Source organism: Oncorhynchus clarkii, chromosome 3 (assembly GCF_045791955.1).
Source record: "Oncorhynchus clarkii lewisi isolate Uvic-CL-2024 chromosome 3, UVic_Ocla_1.0, whole genome shotgun sequence".
Taxonomy (NCBI): Eukaryota; Metazoa; Chordata; class Actinopteri; order Salmoniformes; family Salmonidae; genus Oncorhynchus; species Oncorhynchus clarkii.
The window spans coordinates 59,100,909-59,123,134 of NC_092149.1; the positions used below are offsets into that span (position 1 = coordinate 59,100,909).

The 22,226-nt window shown below is 40.1% G+C and overlaps 1 protein-coding gene across 1 annotated transcript in view; it reads left to right on the forward strand.

Moving 5' to 3' along the window:
• Window positions 1–1,741: 1,741 nt before the first annotated feature.
• Window positions 1,742–22,226, forward strand: part of LOC139406057 (parathyroid hormone 2 receptor-like) — a 107,354-nt gene continuing 86,869 nt past the window's right edge. Inside the window, exons 1-5 of the mRNA XM_071148520.1 lie at window positions 1,742–1,831; window positions 6,700–6,799; window positions 11,513–11,623; window positions 11,829–11,956; window positions 13,879–13,976. Coding sequence (XP_071004621.1) covers window positions 1,742–1,831; window positions 6,700–6,799; window positions 11,513–11,623; window positions 11,829–11,956; window positions 13,879–13,976 — 527 coding nt within the window. The remainder of the gene's footprint in view (window positions 1,832–6,699; window positions 6,800–11,512; window positions 11,624–11,828; window positions 11,957–13,878; window positions 13,977–22,226) is intronic.

Below are 22,226 nucleotides of genomic sequence, written 5' to 3' on the forward strand. Positions count from 1 at the left end.
CATTGGGAGTTAATTGAGTTGAGATGATTGATGATTAGAGCTGTAGGGGAACTGATGCTTTGGGGGAACGGATGTTTGTGGATTCATTCACATGCTAGGCTGATAAACATCTTGGAGACAACATATGTGGAGTTCAGGCCAAGTTTATTCTGTTATTTTACCATCAGATGGCAGGGAACAAAATCAAATAGAACACCCTCTCTCACACACTTTGGTGGAGTCTGAGTTTTATTGTGCAATTATTGATGTTTCACTTTTTTGATCCTGCTTCATACCCAGTTCATAGATAAGTTGCCAACTTCCTGCTCTGTACATTGGCTGTGTCTAAAATGACACATTATTCCCTTTATAGTGCACTTTACCAGGGCCCATAAGGCTCAAAAGTAGTGCACTATATAGGGAATAGGGTTACATTCGGGATGTGACCTGTGTATCTGGAGTAGAGTAGAGAGGTAGAGGGGACGACATCAAGTGTTATATTTTAATTAGCATTGATAATTGGATGCTCGGAAGGCACCATGCCAATACTAGTTGAGCACATGCTGCTTCTATCTTCTATAAGGAAAGGATGGTTTAGTGTGATGCACACACACACACGTGCGTAGCTTCTGATTACAGTCTGCTTGTATTATTTCCAGCGGTTGTACGTGCCTCCATTCGCAGTGGTATGGTGAGTAATATCAATGGAAGCGGTCATGTTACTCCACAGCTTGCAAAGTACAACATGTTTTGGTCACATATGAATGTGATTTCAAATATATTGGCAGAGTAGGCCTATTTAGTGTTTAAATTATTTTGTCCTGGTATGACATCGGACATTTTTTTCTCCACTCGGCTAAAGACAGAGATTATTTCCTCCATTTATAGCGCCCATGCCAACTTTCGGGTCAGTCCTTCGAACGAAGTTTCAGCACCAAGGATAGCTCATCAGCCACTTTAGCACGGCAGAACGAGGACAGCACAGGAAACCTCGCTTCACATCCCAAATTAAGTTCAACGGTCCTTGAATAGAATAGAGTTGCTTCAAAATGTGTTTCTGCTTACGATGCATTGCGCGATCAAACCTGCAATGTGATATATGTATTAGGTGGATATATGTGGATATATGTATTTCGTGTCAGGATATGCAACGCTGTTAATTTACTGTTCAGTCATTTGGATGCTGATAAAACTGCACTGAATGTACAAGGACTCTTTGGAAATGAAAGAAGAGTACGGGTGATTTTGCCGAACCACCAAAAGATCCCTGCGCTTTAGTTTAGCCGTATCAACAGCACGTGCCTTTTCACGTCTTCACTTAGCTTGTTGAGGACGGAAAGAGAATTCGCGCCCTTCTCTCTGAAAAGACAACTGGAATGTACAAACTTGTTCTGAGAAGTCGTGGCAGAATGCATATGCTTTAGCCTACTATATGGAAAAAAATAAATGTGTATTATGGATAAGGAATTATTGTTAAATGTGTTTGCGAGCTCTCTCTGACCTTTTCATATATTTTTTGCGCTTGTTATTGACATTGTATGAACATTTTACCTTATTTTTATTATCGTAAAAACGTGTTTTGAAGATTTTTCAGTCATAATCGAAAAAAAGTCAGACATTTGTCATGTGCCCTATATGGAAAGGTGAACCAGACAACGACTATTGGAGTCGGAATAGCAAATAATTATTATTTGAAATTACGTTTAACCTAACTACATTTAGAGTTTCAAATAGATAGGTGACGCTTTTTCTACAAACAGTTATGACATTTGCCTTGTTTGGAAGTATGGTGAAGTGGATCTTATGGATCTTGGTCTCATTCGCCCTGTGCTGGACATGTGTTAACGCACAGGTAAGAAACAAAACGTAGTCCTAATTGTTCAGCTGTGTTCAGAATAGGACAGGAAATTTCCGATTTTTTAAAATTAGTGCATTATGTTTAGAATAGTATAAATTGTCAAAGTTGAACATTGAGTCGGCAAACAATTTTTATCAACTGTGGAAAATCATATTTATATTTTCACAATGAATCAAATATTTAAGACTCGTTCCCACTGGGCACAGGCGTTAATTCAATGTATATTCCACGTAATTTCATTGAAATTATCGTAGAAACAACGTTGATTCAACCAGTCTGTGCCCAGTGGGTTGTCATTCAGTTGTGAAAATGCACTCCATTTGTCATCTCATTCATACAATGAGAAATCTGAAATTCGTCATCAGCGGGCAGCAGGCTCACTGATCTTGTTCAATTTAGAGACCCCTGTTATAATGTAGGCATTATGGAGACAGTGTTGATATTCCCCACCTCACTGAATGCAGTGTGTGACTCACTATTGTACAGTGCTGTGAAGGATGTTGTTTCCTTGTGTTTTTCTACATGTAATTACAACATTTGTGATGTTTACTCAAATAAAATACAGGATAGATACCCCGTATTTTTGCTTAGAGTGTGTATGATGCATCTAATTAAGGGATTGTGGTGTATATAATTATCTGTGCTCACTGTTAGTCAGTAGTGTGGTTTAGTTGTGCTTCAAACTTATCAGCCATGCACTGTAGAGAATGGAGTACAACTCCTCCTCATGATCTCAAATACGTTTAAGACACATGAGAGATCAACTTTGCAGGCACACATCTGGAAATAGAAAAGATACAAAATAGGCCATAGATGAGTGTAGGATATGTACTCATCTTTGCACATATTAAACCGTAATAATTGTAATGTCTGATCAACCAGTACCACCTCTCACATCTGATCAACCAGTACCACCTCTCCCCCACCTTGGTGACTGCAGAGTCTCTCATTCTGCCTCTATGCATCTCACGTAACAGAATGATAATCATTGTTAACCATCCTCCTACACAATATTTATTACGTATGAACTCCCCTCTGAGTATTCTATAAGAGGTACTGGTGCTGAAGAAGTATATATATTGAAAATTCAAATATTCTAAAATTGATTAAATTGTTATTTTTCTCATCAATCTACAGACAATACCACATTATGACAAAGCAAAAACAGTTTTAGACATTTTTGCAAATACATATGAAAAAAAAAAAACTTAAATATCGCATTTAAAATAACTATTCAGACCCTTTACTCAGTACTTTGTTGAAGCATCTTTGGGGGCGATTATAGCCTCAAATCCTCTTGGATATGACGCTACAAGTTTGGCACACCTGTATTTGGGGTGTTAGTCCCATTCTTCTCTGCAGATCCTCTCAAGCTCCGTCAGGTTGAATAGGGAGCGTTGCTGCACAGCTATTTTCAGGTCTCTCCAGAGATGTTCGATCAGGTTCAAGTCTGGGCTCTGGCTGGGCTACTCAAGGACATTCAGAGACTTGTCCCGAAGCAACTCCTGTGTTGTCTTAGCTGTGTGCTTAGGGTTGTTGTCCTGTTGGAAGGTGAACCTTCGCACCAGTCTGAATTCCTGAGTGCTCTGGAGCAGGTTTTCATCAAGGATCTCTCTGTACATTGCTCTGTTCATCTTTCCCTTTACCCTGACTAGTCTCCAAGTCCCTGCCACTAAAAAACATCCCCACAGCATCATGCTGCCACCACCATGCTTCATCACACCAGAGAATCTTGTTTCACGTGGTCTGAGAGTCCTTTAGGTGCCTTTTGGCAAACTCCAAGCGGGCTGTCGTGACTTTTACTGAGGAGTGGCTTCCATCTGGCCACTCAATCATAAAGGTCTAATTGGTGGAGTGCTGCGGAGATGGTGGTTCTTCTGGAAGGTTCTCCCATCTCCACAGCGGAACTCTGGAACTCTGTCAAAGTGACCATCGGGTTCTTGGGCACCTCCCTGACCAAGGCCGTTCTCACCCGATTGCTCAGTTTGGCCAGACAGCCAGCTCTAGGAAGTGTCTTGGTGGTTCCAAACTTCTTCCATTTAAGAATGATGGAGGCCACTGTGTTCTTGGGGACCTTCAATGTTGCAGAAATGTTTTGGTACCCTTCCCCAGATCTGTGCCTCGACACAATCCTGTCTCGGAGCTCTACTGGCAATTCCTTCGACCTCATGGATTGGTTTTTGCTCTAATATGCACTGACAACTGTGGGACCTTATATAGACAGGTGTGTGCATTTTCAAATATTGTCCAATCAATTGCATTTACCACAGATGGACTCCAATAAAGTTGTAGAAACATGTCAAGGATGATCAATGAAAACAGGATGCACCTGAGCTCAATTTCGAGTCTCATAGCAAGGGCCTGAATACTTGTGTAAATAAAATATTTATGTTTTTAATTTTTAATACATTTGCAAACATTTTTAAAAACCTGTTTTCGCTTTGTCATTATGGGGTATTGTGTATAGATTGATAAGGAAACAAATAATTCAATACATTTTACAAGAAGGCTGTAACATAACAAAATGTGGAAAAATCAAGGGGTCTGAATACTTTCCGAATGCACTGTACCTCTGCTCTCTCCTATCTCTCTCACAGTATAACGGAATCCCACACAGTAGCCTTGGGATCACTGAATGTATGACCTGTTTGGAATGAGCACTCCCTCACCTGCTTGGCTGCTAAAGCGATATCAGTTTGCCCTGGAGAGAAACAACTGTCCACAGGTGTCAGAGAAGGGGACTGTCAGTTATGACATATTAGTAATTTATATCTGCTGCAGAGTACCTTAGTGGAATGGCGAGGGTTCAATGAACCACTCTCGCATGATGAGTGACCTTGGGTCCAGGCTATGATGAGTAACCTTGCCTGAAACCTGAAGACTTGAATTCTCTCCCCAAGTTAATGCTTAAGGCTAAAACAGTAGTGTAGAGTGCAGGAGACTGTAACATCAGCTTGAGAGGGGTGCAGGGGCCAAGTGGCAATTGTGATGGACAGTGGGACATGCCACATATCGTCACAGCCTGTAATTCTAATATCTATCCATTCCATCTGCTCATCAATGAAGGTTTATGGTCCCAATGCTCCCCAGTGCTCCACATGCCCCTTGGGCAAGAGATGTTCATCACAGATAGCACACATTCGCCTTCCTATCATTTCCATTTCCATTAGATGCTCCTAATGTGTCTGTGTCTGTAACTGTTGAAGTTGTTAGCATCTATGAGGTTGACCCCTGGTCAACACCATTCAATCATTTACTGTAGGTGTACATGTAATGCAGACTGCCAGTGAGATGTGAAGGGCCATTCAGCTCCAGGCCTTGATGGACAATGTCAGTTATTTTTCCAGGAATGTACTTGCAATTCAAATCAAATTTGAAGATATGCATGTGGACTGTGTGCCATTGAAAAATGTGTTCTGTATGAGGACATACACCATCTAAATAGTGATTTCCATGGTAATATAAAACACATTCATAATGTTATTTTAAAAGGATATACAACCACAAACAAAAAGGCAAACTCTTTCAACTCCTTCCTTGTCTGTATGTCATGGCAACAACCAAACTTTACTTTCTGAGAAAAATCTATTATCAAAATGAAAATAAATGAATAATTTATCTTGACTCTGGTTCATGCCATTCAATGAGTCATCCACATCCACAAATCGTTTTCTTAACTCAAAAGTGATATGGCATTTGAAGACACCGTACAGTAACTGAACTCAAAAGGGCATAGAGTCATTCAAAGTACTTTAGGCTACTTTGGGCTCCCAGGTGGCGCAGCGGTCTAAGGCACTGCATCTCAGTGCTAGAAGCATCACTGCGGACACCCTGGTTTGAATCCAGGCTGTATCACAACAGGCTGTGATTGGGAGTCCCATAGGGCGGCGCACAATAGGCTCAGCGTCGTCCAGGTATGGCCGGTGTAGGCCGTCATTGTAAATAAGAATTTGTTCTTAACTGACTTGCCTAGTTAAATAAAGGTTAAATTCTAATGAAAAATAATTGAGGAAAGCATACACATACTTAGAATATGTCTGTTATTCCATAAGGCACAAATATAACAACAGAACAAGTTCCAAAACATTTGAAGTAAATATCCTTCACAAGATGGTATTGATTGTGCATCCTGTATTGTTTGAACACGGTTCAATATTTTGTGTGGGATTTGAAAGGGAAGCATTACTTTAATTGTTATTGGGTTCAAATACATGTGTATTTGAGTATCTGGTATTTAAAATACTAGTATTTTCAAAAACACAGCCCAAAACAAGTACTTTTATTTGAGTATTTGACTCGTTATTTGTACAAAAAAATATATAATATATATAGATATATATTATATCTATATATATATATATCTTACAAAATTGTATTGAAGAGTATTTTCAAATGTTTATTTCAAATACTATTTTCAAATACATTAAATGCATGGGAGTGTATTTGAGTCAATGTATGAGTATTTTCAAATACATTAAAATATTCAACCACTTGCCTTTTCAAATAAAATATATCTGAGTACTTACTTTGAATATACATGAAAAAAATTCATGTATTTGAAATTGTATTTAAACCCAGGTCTGGTTGTTATGTGGGTGCATTGTTATAAATGTTTTCTTCATGTTAACCATTTCCGATCTCTTTGCATTTCCAATCTCTTTCATTACTTGTGACCAACCTTTATTTCGCTGTGTGAAATACTGTAAGGCCGTAATCAGAACATAGGTATTTGAGAACATTAGACAACCACTCAGAAGAGGTGTTAACTTAGTATTTTTTTTGTCAGAAACTTGTAACTTGTAAACCTCTATTTATCTCAGAAGAATGTGAGACTGACACTAGCCACTGCTTGTCGTCTGCAGGGTGGATCTGATGAGAGTCTGACAGCAGAGGAGCAGATGTACATTCTGTATGACATTAAACTCCAATGCCACCAGAACCTCTCCACCCGCGACCCTGCAGGTAATAACAACATATACTGTGGACTGTAACCTTAAACCTGCCTTAACTTGACATATCTCTGTGGTGCTGTATTGCTTCTGTGAGTCATAGTTAAGCAGACATACTCTAAGTAAATACGTTTTCCCTGAAACCAACGTGCATGTGGTAAAATAAGACGTCTGCCTCCTGACTGACTTCCAGAATTACAATGCAAGTCAAGGACATAGTAAATCAGTATGCAGTATGGACACTGTCTCGTTGGCCAAACGTTATATCCTAATTTGACTTTGGGGCAGGTCATGTTGTTCTTGACATTACCGTCTCATTACCGTCTCTACACACTATATCAAATCAAATCAAAGATTATTTGTCACATGCACAGGATACAGAAGGTGTAAATGGTAGTGAAATGGATACTTGCATAGTGGAGTCTTTTGTTTAGACATGTAGCTAGCTAGTTAAACAATGAACCATAATCCCAACTCATAAAGTTACTACCCTGCATGAATCTGCAGGTAGCTAACCAACTAGGTTCAACGTTAGCTAGCTAGCTAACATTAGGCTATAACTAGCAATGTCAATGGCTCTGAGATACGAATAATATTACTACACAGATCATTAACGTAACGTTAGCTAGCGAGCCAGCCAGCTAACGTTAGCTAGCTAGCTAACAGTATGCTTTAACTTGCAAAAAAAACAACTTTCTGACTAAATTACAAATGTATAATAACTGAAAATGTACCTAGCTAGACTCTCTTACCTGTATACACGGATGCCATGGTTGCCCTTAGTTTGAAGATGTAATCCGGAGACAAGTGTTTTATACAACAGCGTTCTCTTTTTGACTCTCTCCGCATATTTGCAGTCAAATGCCAGAATTGTCTCCATCTACTAAGCTATCATACTCATGCTTCCTCGGGCATTCCACTGATTTTTTTTCCACTTTTGCAGTTTATCTTGATATCTTTAAATAAAGCTGTGTGAAAAAGGATAACCTACACATACGGTGCAGCTCATGTAATAGACAGAAGTGTGCTACATGGCAGACCAACCCAAACTCATCTCTAGGCATGTCCAGCCCATCCAATATCTCAGCCATTCATGGCTAGCGAGAAGTTTCCTGCCTTTTTCCGTGGCTAAACCAACTAGGCTTGTAATTTAGCAATTGTATTCGTATTTACAGATGGCATACACATTTGTTATTAAGGCACATGAAAGTTCACATGTTCCAGAATGCATTTCTGCCCAAAAAAATTCAAATGTCTCTCTTATGAAGTAATAACGTGCAACATGTACGCCTAGCTCCCAGAAACAAGTCACATTTTGTTGTATTACAGCTTAAATTCAAAATGAGTTAAATATTTTTTTTCTCACCCGTCTACACACAAAATACCCCATAATGTCAAAGTGAAAACGTGTTTTTAGAAATGTTTATGGAAAATTAAATACAACAATACCTAAATTACATACACTACCGTTCAAAAGTTTGGGGTCACTTGTTTTTGAAAGAAACACACATTTTTTGTCCATTAAAATAACATCAAATTGATCAGAAATACAGTGTAGACATTGTTAATGTTGTAAATGACTATTGTAGCTGGAAACGGCAGATTCTTTATGGAATATCTACATAGGTGTACAGAGGCCCATTATCAGCAACCATTACTCCTGTGTTCCAATGGCACGTTGTGTTAGCTAATCCAAGTTTATCATTTTTAAAGGCTAATTGATCATTCGAAAACAATTTTGCAATTATGTTAGCACAGTTGAAAACTGTTAGGCTGATTAAAGAAGCAATAAAACAAGACTTCTTTAGACTAGTTGAGTATCTGGATCATCAGCATTTGTGGGTTCGATTACAGACTCAAAATGGCCAGAAACTACGAACTTTCTTCTGAAACTCGTGTCTATTCTTATTCTGAGAAATGAAGGCTATTCCATGCGAGAAATTGCCAAGAACCTGCAGTTCTCGTACAACACTGTGTACTACTCCCTTCACAGAACAGCGCAAACCGGCTCTAACCAGAATAGAAAGAGTAGTGGGAGGGTCCGGTGCACACCTGAGCAAGAGGACAAGTACATTAGAGTGCCAATGCAACTCCGGAATGCTGGCCTTCTAAGCAGAGTTGCAAAGAAAAAGCCATATCTCAGACTGGTCAATAAAAAGAAAAGATTAAGATGGTGTAAGTGTTCACACCCCTGAGTCAATACTTTGCAGAACCAAAGTAATCAGCTTCGCTGAAGCACAGCGATTACAACTGTGAGTCTTTCTGGGTAAGTCTCTAAAAGCTTTCCACACCTGGATTGTGCAACATTTGCTCATTATTCTTCAAAATTCTTCAAGCTATGTCAAATTGGTCATAATTGGCAACTGTTTTCAGGTCTTGCCATAGGTTTTAAAGTACATTTTAATCAAAACTGTAACTCAGCCACTCATGAACATTCATTGTCTTCTTGGTAAGCAACTCCAGGGTAGATTTGGCTTTGTGTTTTAGTTTATTGTCCTGCTTGCCACATTTCTTGCAAACAGGATACATGTTTAGGAATACTTTTATTCTGAAAAGGCTTCCTTTTTTCACTCTGTCATTTAGGTTGGTATTGTGGAATAACTACAATGTTGTTTATTCATCCTCAGTTTTCTCCAATCACAGCCATTAAACTCTGTAACTGTTCTAAAGTCACCATAGGCCTCATGGTGAAATCCCTGAGCGGTTTCCTTCCTCTCCAGCAACCGAGTTAGGAAGGACGCCTCTATCTTTGTAGTGACTGGGTGAATTCAAACACTATTCAAAGTGTAATTAATAACTTCACATGCTCAAAGGGATATTACATTTTTTAAATCTACCAATAGATCTTCTTTGCGAGGCGTTGGAATACCTCCCTCGTCTTTGTGGTTGAATCTGTGTTTGAAATTCACTACTTGACTGAGGGACCTCACAGATAATTTTATGTGTGGGGTACAGAGATGAGGTATCAAACATCATGTTAAACACTATTTTTGAACACAGAGTGAGTCCATGCCATTTATGTGACTTGTTAAGCACATTTTTACTCCTAAACGTATTTAAGCTTGCCATAACAAAGGGGTTGAATACTTATTGACTCAAGACATTTTTGCTTTTTATTTTGTATTAATTTGTAAAAATGTTAAAAAAAACATAATTCCAATTTGATATTATCTGGTATTGTGTAAAGGCCAGTTACAACAACATTTTATGTTTTTTATATTCAGGCTGTAACACAACAACATTTGAAAAAAGTCAAGGGGTGTGAATACTTTCTGAAGGCACTGTACTGTATATACTGTCTGTAACCAGAGAAGGCCATCGAGATACATGAACAGTCTCGGTAGAAAAAAACCCAAGATGGAGCTCTGGCCTGCAAGATTGGTGGCTCCCAAGTGACACAGCGGTCTAAGGCACTGCATCTCAGTCCTAGAGGCATCACTGCAGACCCTGATTTGATTCCAGGTTGTGTCACAACCAGCCGTGATTGGGAGTCCCATAGGGCGGTGCACAATTGGCCCAGCGTTGTCTAGGTTAGGGTTTGGCTGGGGTAGGCCATCATTGGAAATAACAACTTGTTCAACTTGTTCTGTTTTACAAACTTTTTATAAAAATGACACATCAAAGTAGTAAGTTTAAGGATAAATTCAACCACTATTTATTGCTAAACCTGGCAGGTTTTGTCTGACTAATAGTAATTCATCCATACACCTTTTTAATTTTCATATGTAGGGAAAGGGAAGTACCTAGTCAGTTGTCTAACTGAATGTATTCAACTGAAATGTGTCTTCTGCATTTAACCCAAACCTTCTGAATCAGACAGGTGTGGGGGGCTGTCTTAATCAACATCCACAGTACCCAACAAACAGTGGGTTAACAGCCTTGCTCAGAGGCAGAACAACTGATTTTTATCTTGTCAGCTCAGGGATTTGATGCAGCAACCTTCTGGTTACTGGCACAACACTCTTCCCACTAGGTTACCTGCCTAGTGGTTAGATGCACTTTGATATTCCCACGGTCAATTAATTATACTCCCACGGTCAATGAATTATGCATTCAATTATATATATATTTTAAAGCTGTCATTGTTGCTAGCCATGGTGCCACCAAAAAGAAAACAAAACATCAAATTCAAGCTCGCAGTGATCACATTTGCAGAGCAAAATTTGGGCGAGGCAACAGCCAGACATTTAGGAATTGATCCAAAACGAGTGAGAGATGTAAAAAAGTCAGACTTCAACATTTGTCTGTGGTGGATCAGAAGAAGGCGAGACTGCAAGGTGGGTGCATTAAGGGAATAGACACCTACCTGAAATACAAGCCTGTCTCCAATAAGCGGCAGTTATGTATTTCTATTTATTAAGCATCCACAAGGCGGCAGTTACTCTTCTTGGGGTCCAGCAACATTAAGGCAGTTATATACAATTTTAAATATTACATGACATTAAAACACTTATGTTCAGTGATTGAAGCAAATAAACACCCAGGCTATTAATTTAAGTTTTACAGATAAACAATTTAACCGTTATGATCGAGGCATAAAATCAGCCAAAGTGTGCACTCCTTGTGTTGCATGGGGAAGTGTGCTGATATATCAATACAGTAAAGTATCAGTATTCCGAACAACATCCATTCCCAACGTGTTCATATTTCTGAGGTTGTAAACCGGTCACATACTGTAGTTGAAAAGAGTAAACTCTGAATTTGAAGCATTCAACCTCTCCTCCAGATGACCTTTGCCCCCCTGGTTGGGACGGCCTGGTTTGCTGGCCTCAGGGTTACCCAGGAGCTGTCACCAAGGTCCCCTGCCCCAGCTATGTCTACGACTTCAACCACAAAGGTAACACCCAACTCTACTCTGCATGCATGGAAGAATGGGTTGCACATATAAATAGGATTAGAACCCAATATCTCTTTACCAGTGAATTATTTATAATATTGTACATTTTTTGTGAATTTTAATGCTTGAATTACCATATGTATTATCTCACATGTAACATGTGGAACCAAGTGAAGCGCTACAGTGTGTTGTTGATATGTTCCAGGTCACACCTACAGGAAGTGTGACATCAATGGGTCGTGGGTGTTTGTGGAGAGCCTGAACAGGACGTGGCCTAACTACTCAGAGTGTCTGGGCCCTGGGTTTATGAAGCCAAGCAACGAGAGAGGGAAAGTGGGTACTGTTCTTTAGCTACTGTAGATTAATCTTAAACCCAAACATAAACCCTCCATGTCACCATATACAGTGCCTTGTGAAAGTATTCGGCCCCCTTGAACTTTGCGACCTTTTGCCACATTTCAGGCTTCAAACATAAAGATATAAAACTGTATTTTTTTGTGAAGAATCAACAACAAGTGGGGCACAATCATGAAGTGGAACGACATTTATTGGATATTTCAAACTTTTTTAACAAATCAAAAACTGAAAAATTGGGCGTGCAAAATTATTCAGCCCCTTTACTTTCAGTGCAGCAAACTCTCTCCAGAAGTTCAGTGAGGATCTCTGAATGATCCAATGTTGACCTAAATGACTAATGATGATAAATACAATCCACCTGTGTGTAATCAAGTCTCTGTATAAATGCACCTGCACTGTGATAGTCTCAGAGGTCCGTTAAAAGCGCAGAGAGCATCATGAAGAACAAGGAACACACCAGGCAGGTCCGAGATACTGTTGTGAAGAAGTTTAAAGCCGGATTTGGATACAAAAAGATTCCTAAGCTTTAAACATCCCAAGGAGCACTGTGCAAGCGATAATATTGAAATGGAAGGAGTATCAGACCACTGCAAATCTACCAAGACCTGGCCGTCCCTCTAAACTTTCAGCTCATACAAGGAGAAGACTGATCAGAGATGCAGCCAAGAGGCCCATGATCACTCTGGATAAACTGCAGAGATCTACAGCTGAGGTGGGAGACTCTGTCCATAGGACAACAATCAGTCGTATATTGCACAAATCTGGCCTTTATGGAAGAGTGGCAAGAAGAAAGCCATTTCTTAAAGATATCCATAAAAAGTGTTGTTTAAAGTTTGCCACAAGCCACCTGGGAGACACACCAAACATGTGGAAGAAGGTGCTCTGGTCAGATGAAACCAAAATTGAACTTTTTGGCAACAATGCAAAACGTTATGTTTGGCGTAAAAGCAACACAGCTCATCACCCTGAACACACCATCCCCACTGTCAAACATGGTTGTGGCAGCATCATGGTTTGGGCCTGCTTTTCATCAGCAGGGACAGGGAAGATGGTTAAAATTGATGGGAATATGGATGGAGCCAAATACAGGACCATTCTGGAAGAAAACCTGATGGAGTCTGCAAAAGACCTGAGACTGGGACGGAGATTTGTCTTCCAACAAGACAATGATCCAAAACATAAAGCAAAATCTACAATGGAATGGTTCAAAAATAAACATATCCAGGTGTTAGAATGGCCAAGTCAAAGTCCAGACCTGAATCCAATCGAGAATCTGTGGAAAGAACTGAAAACTGCTGTTCAAATGCTCTCCATCCAACCTCACTGAGCTCGAGCTGTTTTGCAAGGAGGAATGGGAAAAAATGTCAGTCTCTCGATGTGCAAAACTGATAGAGACATACCCCAAGCAACTTACAGCTGTAATCGCAGCAAAAGGTGGCGCTACAAAGTATTAACTTAAGGGGGCTGAATAATTTTGCACGCCCAATTTTTCAGTTTTTGATTTGTTAAAAAAGTTTGAAATATCCAATTAATGTCGTTCCACTTCATGATTGTGTCCCACTTGTTGTTGATTCTTCACAAAAAAAATACAGTTTTATATCTTTATGTTTGAAGCCTGAAATGTGGCAAAAGGTCGCAAAGTTCAAGGGGGCCGAATACTTTCGCAAGGCACTGTATTGCATGTAAAATCATGTGCTTTCATTTAAAGTCACTTATAGTTGACAGTGACACATAGAATATATCAGTATATGTGGCCCATGCAAGGAACAAACCCACAACCCTAGTGTTGCCAGAACCATGCTCAAACCCACTGGAACCACTACATGACAGTTTCAGCTTATCTAGTAACACCTCTGTATGGGCAGTTTTACGGTTATACATCCCTCCCTCTCTTCCAGCAGAACTTCTTTGAGCGGCTGTATGTCATGTACACTGTGGGCTATGCTGTGTCCTTCAGCTCTCTACTAGTGGCTATCTTCATCATTGGATACTTCAGGTGAGTGTGTGTGTGTGTGTGTGTGTGTGTGTGTGTGTGTGTGTGTGTGTGTGTGTGTGTGTGTGTGTGTGTGTGTGTGTGTGTGTGTGTGTGTGTGTGTGTGTGTGTGTGTGTGTGTGTGTGTGTGTGTGTGTGTGTGTGTGTGTGTGTCTTTCTGAAAGAGTGTGAGAGGCTGCCAGTTATAATAATTTGATCAATAAAGACTCAGTTTTGCATACAAACACTGTGCTAAACGAATTTTGGTTTGACTTGTGCAATTGAGCACTATATAGCTGTTCCGTGGCTGTGCACTGCAAGGGTGAAAATATATTTGTCAACATGTAAATGCAGACTGCAGAGTAATCCAAAATGAAAGCCAAATTTTTTGCAAATGTATTAAAAATAAAATAACAGAAATAGCTTATTTCCATAAGTATTTAAACACTTTACCATTCCACTAAGGTACTCTGCAGCAGATATAAATCACTGATATGTCGTAACTGACAGTCCCTTCTCTGACACCTGTGGACAGTTGTTTCTCTCCAGGGCAAACTGATATATATTTACCCTGTAGAAGCCAAGCAGGTGAGGGAGTGCTCATTCCAAACAGGTCATACATCCAGTGATTCTAAGGCTACTGTGTGTGATTCCGTTATACTGTGTGAGAGATAAGAGAGACTGGAGGTACAGTGCAAGAGAGAATACAGTAGACGGCACACGTCAAACGTGTGATTTATGACCCTATGTCATGGGTCACGTGTGTATGCCCATATATGGGAATCCTGTCAGGACATTCTGGTGGTAAGTTATCACGTGCTCTAGGGAGTGCCCATATATGGGGATGCTGTTGTTCCTGTTCTCACGCTTTAGAATGGGTGTTAATTTCTGCATATATTTCATCTGTTCCTTTGAAGCTGTCATGATGATTGATGTGTAGGGACCTCGTTGAACTGGGGGATGTGTTTGAACATTTCAAAGAGTATGGCCCCCACCCTGTTTTAGTGACCTTAGGGCTGTTGTCTATGAAACAGGAATGTCCAGGGATATTGGGGGGGCAGACACATTATAAATAAGCCCCAGAACACCCCAAGCGCCCACGATAAACCACTAAAGAAATTAAACATGGATTTTGTGATCAGTGACACACCCGTGATGACCGTAACAACGGAAGCAGGACCTCGGTTGAAACATAGAGAAAGGTCCGAGTATAAAGCATCAATATACGATGCGGTTTCTAAATATGTATAGAACCCAAATACCGCCCGCAACTGCGCTGAAAGATCAAGTGATGATGCCTAATGGACAGCAATGGGGTTATCTGTTTGATTACCCGGCCTGTAGAGTGAAACTCTATACCGTAGCCGAAGGAGAAGAATATACAGACCAGACTTTGGAAGTAGACTACAGGCTTGAAGACTGGCAGATTTTTCGCAAGGTGGTGTGTCCCGAACTTAGAGTTATCACAAAGGGGTATAGCGTGTTCCCGGGCTACGAGACCCATTGCGAAGGTGCCCCTGACTCCTCAAGAAGAATATGTCAGAGGGTGAAAATACAAAGAAAGAATGGACTTCCATGTGGGTGCGTGGAGTTCTCTATCAGCAATGAGGAAATCTATAACCAAAACATTTGTGATGGTGGCCTGACTGGGGATTTTAGGTTGCGTATGCTTATTCCTTTTAAAAGTTGGGACCTATTGGAATTGAAAATGTTAGAGTTGGTGGATGCTCTTTTTGTACAGAGCCAACAATGGCAGAGCATTGTTCATGTAAGGAAGTGCATAATATATACAAATCCTGAGGATTATGATTCAAAGGAACCTCAAGAAGGGTCATCCTCAGAAGAGTCAGCCCCCTAAGAAAACTAAGTACGCGTCTGCTGCGTTAACCACGCCCCGATACCAAATGACTGGTTCAACAATAAAAGGAGTCCCCATAAAGCCTCCGGTTCTTCATTTCAGCATATACCATGGATATTCATATACCATACCAGGACTCCGATACGTCAAGGGTACCAGACCGTAAGGACTCTATGCCTCACAGCCCTCCATTCTACTCCCCCCAGGCAAGACCCCCGACACTCCCTACATGTACACCGCCTGAGGATGTGTTTGATGGGGTGGTCAATACTATTTTTGTGGACACCATCAAGGCCTCTGTAGCCACACTTTTAGATGCGGTGACTGGAGAGTATATAAGAGAAAAATGCATCGGTTGTGAGATCAATCACCACAGCCAACGACGACATCTGTGTTTATACGACCCCCCACGGTACTACTCTTCAACCATTTTGAGGAGCTGGTGAAAAGACTGTGGTCCAGCCGGTTTATACCTTCGATGGTCAGAGCCCTGGAATCTATGGGTCTTGTGCCGTCTATTCCCAGAGTTTACGGGGTAACCGAGGCTTTCCTACATGAACTGAAGGAGGCGATCTACATCCACGAGAACCTCAAAGGAATCCGGCACACCCTGGTGGACGACAACAAATACAAGGAAGCTTTGGTGGCGGATGTGGTGACTTTCTTGCTCAATAAACCGCAAGAGACCGAGTAACAATGCATATTTTTTATTTAGATGTAAAGCAATGGGTAACTATATGCATACGATGTTAGAGAGAATAAATACAACATTTATTTTGAGAGAACTTACACGTTACGCAGCAAATTATTGAAAATAAAGTGAACAATGTATCGTTCTACACAACCCACAATACCTGGGCTAACGCAGAGCGTGTGCTAAAAATTGATCAAATTTTGAATCATGTACGACATTCGGGCGAGAGTCTACAATGGACACAACTGATGGAAACAACCTTGTCTAAGATTGTACTTTATTTGTTTGAAACACCGTTTAATTGTAACATGTATCATATTTGTTGTTTATATACATATAACAGATGTGGGTTTTTTAAAATTCAGTGACACAAGCATATAACAAATATACAGGGTGTTACATGCATGGATCATTGAGAAAACTGGGACTAATATCCTGCTACGTATCCTGAATTGTCTGTATACGTAATACTTGATGTTTGCAATAATAAAAATTTGAAATGAAAATGAAATGTTCTCGTTATTTGAAAGGGGCTCATTAACGTTATTGCACACCAGAGAGGCAAGAAGGATGGCGGAGCAGGACAGGACACAGGAGTGCATCATGGAACACAACGGCTTCTACCGGACTCTCCCCAGTAATGCATCTGCACATATATGAAAATCCAAAATTCAAATTGTACAACCAATTTTCCAAAGCGTATAGAGTTATCAGAGGCCTGGGAAGTAGGTCTGAGAGATTACATACCCCCATAGTTGGTATAATATCAAGGATAAGGACCGTGATTTTTATTGCAAAAGGATATCTGAACCCCCGAAACTTATCGTCTCAGAGTTGAACAAACTCCTAACCCTGAACAATATACTACTCTTGAACTACAACCCTGTTCATAAACGTGTACAAATCTCAGGGGCTGCTGATGGGGGTATAAAGACCAGCGGTAATTTAGCCTACATGTTGGGGATGAGTTCTAATAAATGGACGTATGTGAGAGATAAATTATTCACATTCCCTGTGGATATACATGCAGGGTTTTACAACATGTTTGTGTATACCGACATCATATCCTATCAAAGGGTAGGAGACAGTTATGTGCCCCTCCTGAGAACAGTTCATATTGAAGGAAAGGATGGTGATGTAGTCAGTGTTAACTATGACAAGCCACACTATGTACCCGTAAGCAAAAATATATTGAAAACATTCTGGTTGAGCTTAAAACGGATCGAAAACGAAAACATTGAATTTACTTATGGTAAAACGATTCTAAAACTCCACTTTAGACCCACCAAAACCTCTCTACATATCTAATATATTTGTTAAGGTTTTCTTCCGTCAAAGGAGAGGAGGACCAAACTGCAGCGTGGTTATGTCAATACATCTTTAATAAAGATAATAACAAACAATACAAAAACAATAAACGTAACGTGAAAAAACAAAACAGCCCTATCTGGTGCAAACAAACACAGAGACAGGAACAATCACCCACGAAACACTCAAAGAATATGGCTGCCTAAATATGGATCCCAATCAGAGACAACGATAATCACCTGACTCTGATTAAGAACCACTCTAGGCAACCATAGACTTACCTAGACAACTCTACTATACCACAATCCCATAACCTACAAAAACCCCAAGACAAAACACACCACATAAATAACCCATGTCACACCCTGGCCTGACCAAACTAATGAAGAAAACACAAAATACTAAGACCAGGGCGTGACAATATTATTAGTATTATATACATATTTTTTTATAAACATAATACAACTAAATTAAAATGGTTATGGAACACAACCAACATCTCGACCCTAACCGCTATGCCTCATATTATGTTGATCAGGTGGGTAATGGATTACCCGGCTATCACGGATCCCCGACCATGTACGGTTCAGGGATAGGACGCATATTTTGTAAACTCTTTAGGATGGTTTTACCGTCTATGAAGAGAGGCCTCAGCATAGCCAAACCACATTTAAAATCAAGCTAAAAATATTGTAAGTGAGGTTGTAGCCAATGATATGACCAGAAAGGCGTCATCAGATGCCGAGCATCAAGAAGGCTCGGGGCTTATGCTGTTGTCTTGAAGACCAAAAAAGAGACCTCCGGGTATAAGGCGCAGGCCAGCCCCTAAAAAGCGGAGGTCAACCGTTAAAAGAAACTCAGTAAGTGAAAGACGTGGTAAAGTGTGGAGATCTGGACCAAAAACAACAAAAAGAATTCTCTGAAGTATTTTCTAACAGAACAAGCAACATGGCTCTTTTACACCACATGTCCTCTGAAGCTATAAAGACAGAGCTCAAACTTTTCACTACCCCCATAACCCAATTTTCAATAGATAGGTCCTGTTATGTGGAGATAGCCCCACTCTCTGCCATTACAGAAACGGTCCTATAGAATTTTTCATACCAGGCCACAGTGACAACTATCTGGACCTCAACAACATCTTATTGCATTTACTGCATTTACATGGTGAAACACATTCTGCACCAAGTAAAGCACGGACAGGTTTTTATGATGAGTATATTGGGTAAAAGCTCGTGCAATTTCAGGATGTTCGCTACCTGCAAATAACATATCGTCCAAAACCAGCAGATTGTTTTTATAAGGAGGTAAAAGTTAATCATCAGACAGGGATGCGGGTATTCCTTCAACAAACTTGATTTTTATTTTCTTCAACAGCTCATCATACAAAGGTTGATAACATGAATAACACCACACAATATTTTCAGGTTTCTGAGATAATACATGTTCAGAATTCTCTAAAATACTTTTTACAAAACAAGTTTTACCGCTATTATATGGGCCTGCGATTAAGGCCAAAAATGGTAGTTGCAAACTGGGGTCAAATCCTTCTACAGCAGCCATTATATCTTAAGCTTTAAGACACATGGGGTTTGTAACATACATCAGTAGCCAAAGGGCAAGGTTGTCTATGACAAGAGATTGTTTTTAGTAAGTGGGGCATTCCTTAGATGGAAGCCCTTTTTATCCGATCTCTAGACTGCTGAATGAGACCAGTTACAACTTACAAAACCTTTAACTTGTTAGGGATAGGGGGCAGTATTCGAAGGTTTGGATGACTGAGGTGCCCAAAGTAAACTGTATTATAACAACAGTTTTTAATGGGGTAATTGTATCAAATATATATCTTTGCATGTTTGAATTAGAGCTCCTTTAAAATGTTTTCATCACTGCCTGGTTCTGGGTATGTCTTGCATGTAACATAATAATAATAATAAAGATTATGATAATAATAATAATGTTATATTATTTATTTATTTATAATAATACGCATCTGTCAATGAAACAAATGTATTTCGTAAAAGTCCTTTTTGCATCTTCAATAGTTACAACCGTTAATGTTAGATGACCCATATCAATTATTCACGGTCTCAGCTGGGTTCCTATAGACGTTTTAAATAATTGAAAGATTAGTGGAATCTGTGTTGGTAGCTGGACAGGTAGTATGACTGACAGTGAAGGTGAACAGGTGACAGAGGAATGGATGAGACTGAGGCAGGAATTCCTTTAACCATAAAGTGGTATATTTACTGAGTAGTCTGTGCTGCATAACACAGGAAACAGAATAACAGGTGTCCAATCAAATTCAAAATTCACACATTAACAGGTTCAATACCTCAAATGAAAGATAAATATCTTGTTCATCTACCCATCATGTCCGATTTTTTAAATGTTTTACAGCGAAAACACAACATATATTTATGTTAGACCACCACCAAATCAAAGGGAAAACGCAGCCATTTTTTCCAGCCAAAGATAGTCGCAAAAGCAGGATTAGAGATAAAATGAATCACTAACCTTTTGAAAATCTTCATCAGATGACACTCATATGACATGTTACACAATACATTTATGTTTTGTTCGATAATATGCATATTTATATCCACAAATCACGGTTTACATTGACGCCATGTTCAGAACTGCCTCCAAAATATCCGGAGGAATTATAGAAAGCTACGCCAGATAACAGAAATACTCTTCATAAACTTTGACTAAAGATACAGTGGGGCAAAAAAGTATTTAGTCAGCCACCAATTGTGCAAGTTCTCCTACTTAAAAAGATGAGATAGGCCTGTAATGCTTATCATAGGTACACTTCAACTATGACAGACAAAATTAGAAAAAAAATCCAGAAAATCACATTGTAGGATTTTTAACTAATTTATTTGCAAATTATGGTGGAAAATAAGTAATGGGTAAAATGGGTAAGTTTAGTGTTTTTCGAGCGACATCCTCTATGCAAAAATGAACCGATAGTAACGGTATTTTAGGGGGCTGTCTAGACCTTTTATATGCAGGGTTGGCTGGATTGTCTTTTGCTTCCTACATCCTCGGGGGATATTACACCTGCTGTTTTTGGTGAAACCCAGTATGCATAATGAACCATTAGTACCTGTGTTGATTAGAAATTATTGTTTTTAAACCTTAGGGGGTGTCTAGACCGATTATATTGTGGCTGTGGGGTTTGACTTTTGAGCCACCACATCCACTGGGGGGAAATACATTTGGATTTGAGAGGCTTATGTGTTAATGACACGAAAGTGCCTACCTGGTTTCAAACACCCCGTGCAGACACACACCCTTGAAAAACGCACTCATTTTTAAACACACACACATACACGCCTGCATGCGCACGCACACACACGCACACACACCTGTCTTTCCTGAAAGCCTTTATTCTGAGACACACAGGGAGAGAGGGAGCGTGATATTCCAGGCGTTAAAGGTGAGATACAATTTTAAAACCCTTTATTTAATTCAACATTTTTAGTACAGACCTTTTAAAACATGCTATAATTAGTACAAACAATTTTACTATTATTTTCTTACAGATGAAGGGGCCAACTATAGGGTTAGCCCTGACATCCATCCGTTTCCAAATCACCATCGTCAAGACAGGCTCTCTTGCTCGCTGGATATCCCGCACATTCCATCTTCCGTAAGTTTTCATTCCATGGATAGATCAAACGTCTTGCATGTAGACCCTGGGTATGTCTTAAGGATAGAAGCGCCCAGCGGCGTAATTGTTCACGATTTTGGAAAAGATTGTCCAGCGTTTTCGTATCTTAAGCCATTCTCTCATACTGAGCAATCGGGGGAGAAGGGCCTTGGTCAGGGAGGTGACCAAGAACCCGATGGTCACTCTGACAGAGCTCTAGTGTTCCTCTGTGTAGATGGGAGAACCTTCCAAAAGGACAACCATCTCTGAAGCTCTGGCCACTCCTCAGTAAAAGGCGCATGACAGCCCGCTTGGAGTTTGCCAAAAGGCACCTAAATAATCTCTGACCATGAGAAACAAGATTCTCTGGACTAATGAAACCAAGACTGAAACCTTTGGCCTGAATGCCAAGCGTCACGTCTGGAGGAAACTTGGCACAATCCCTATGGTGAAGCATGGTGGTGGCAGCATGTTTTTCAGTGGCAGGGACTAGGAGACTAGTCAGGGTCGAGTGAAAGATGAACAGAGCAAAGTACAGAGAGATCCTTGATGAAAACCTGCTCCAGAGCACTCAGGACCTCACCACGGGGCAAAGGTTCACCTTCCAACAGGACAACAACCCTAAGCACACAGCCAAGACAGAGCATGAGTGGCTTCGAGACAAGTCTCTGAATGTCCTTGAATGTCCCAGCCAGAGCTCGGACTTGAAACCAATGTAACATCTCTGGAGAGACCTGAAAATAGCTGTGCAGCAAC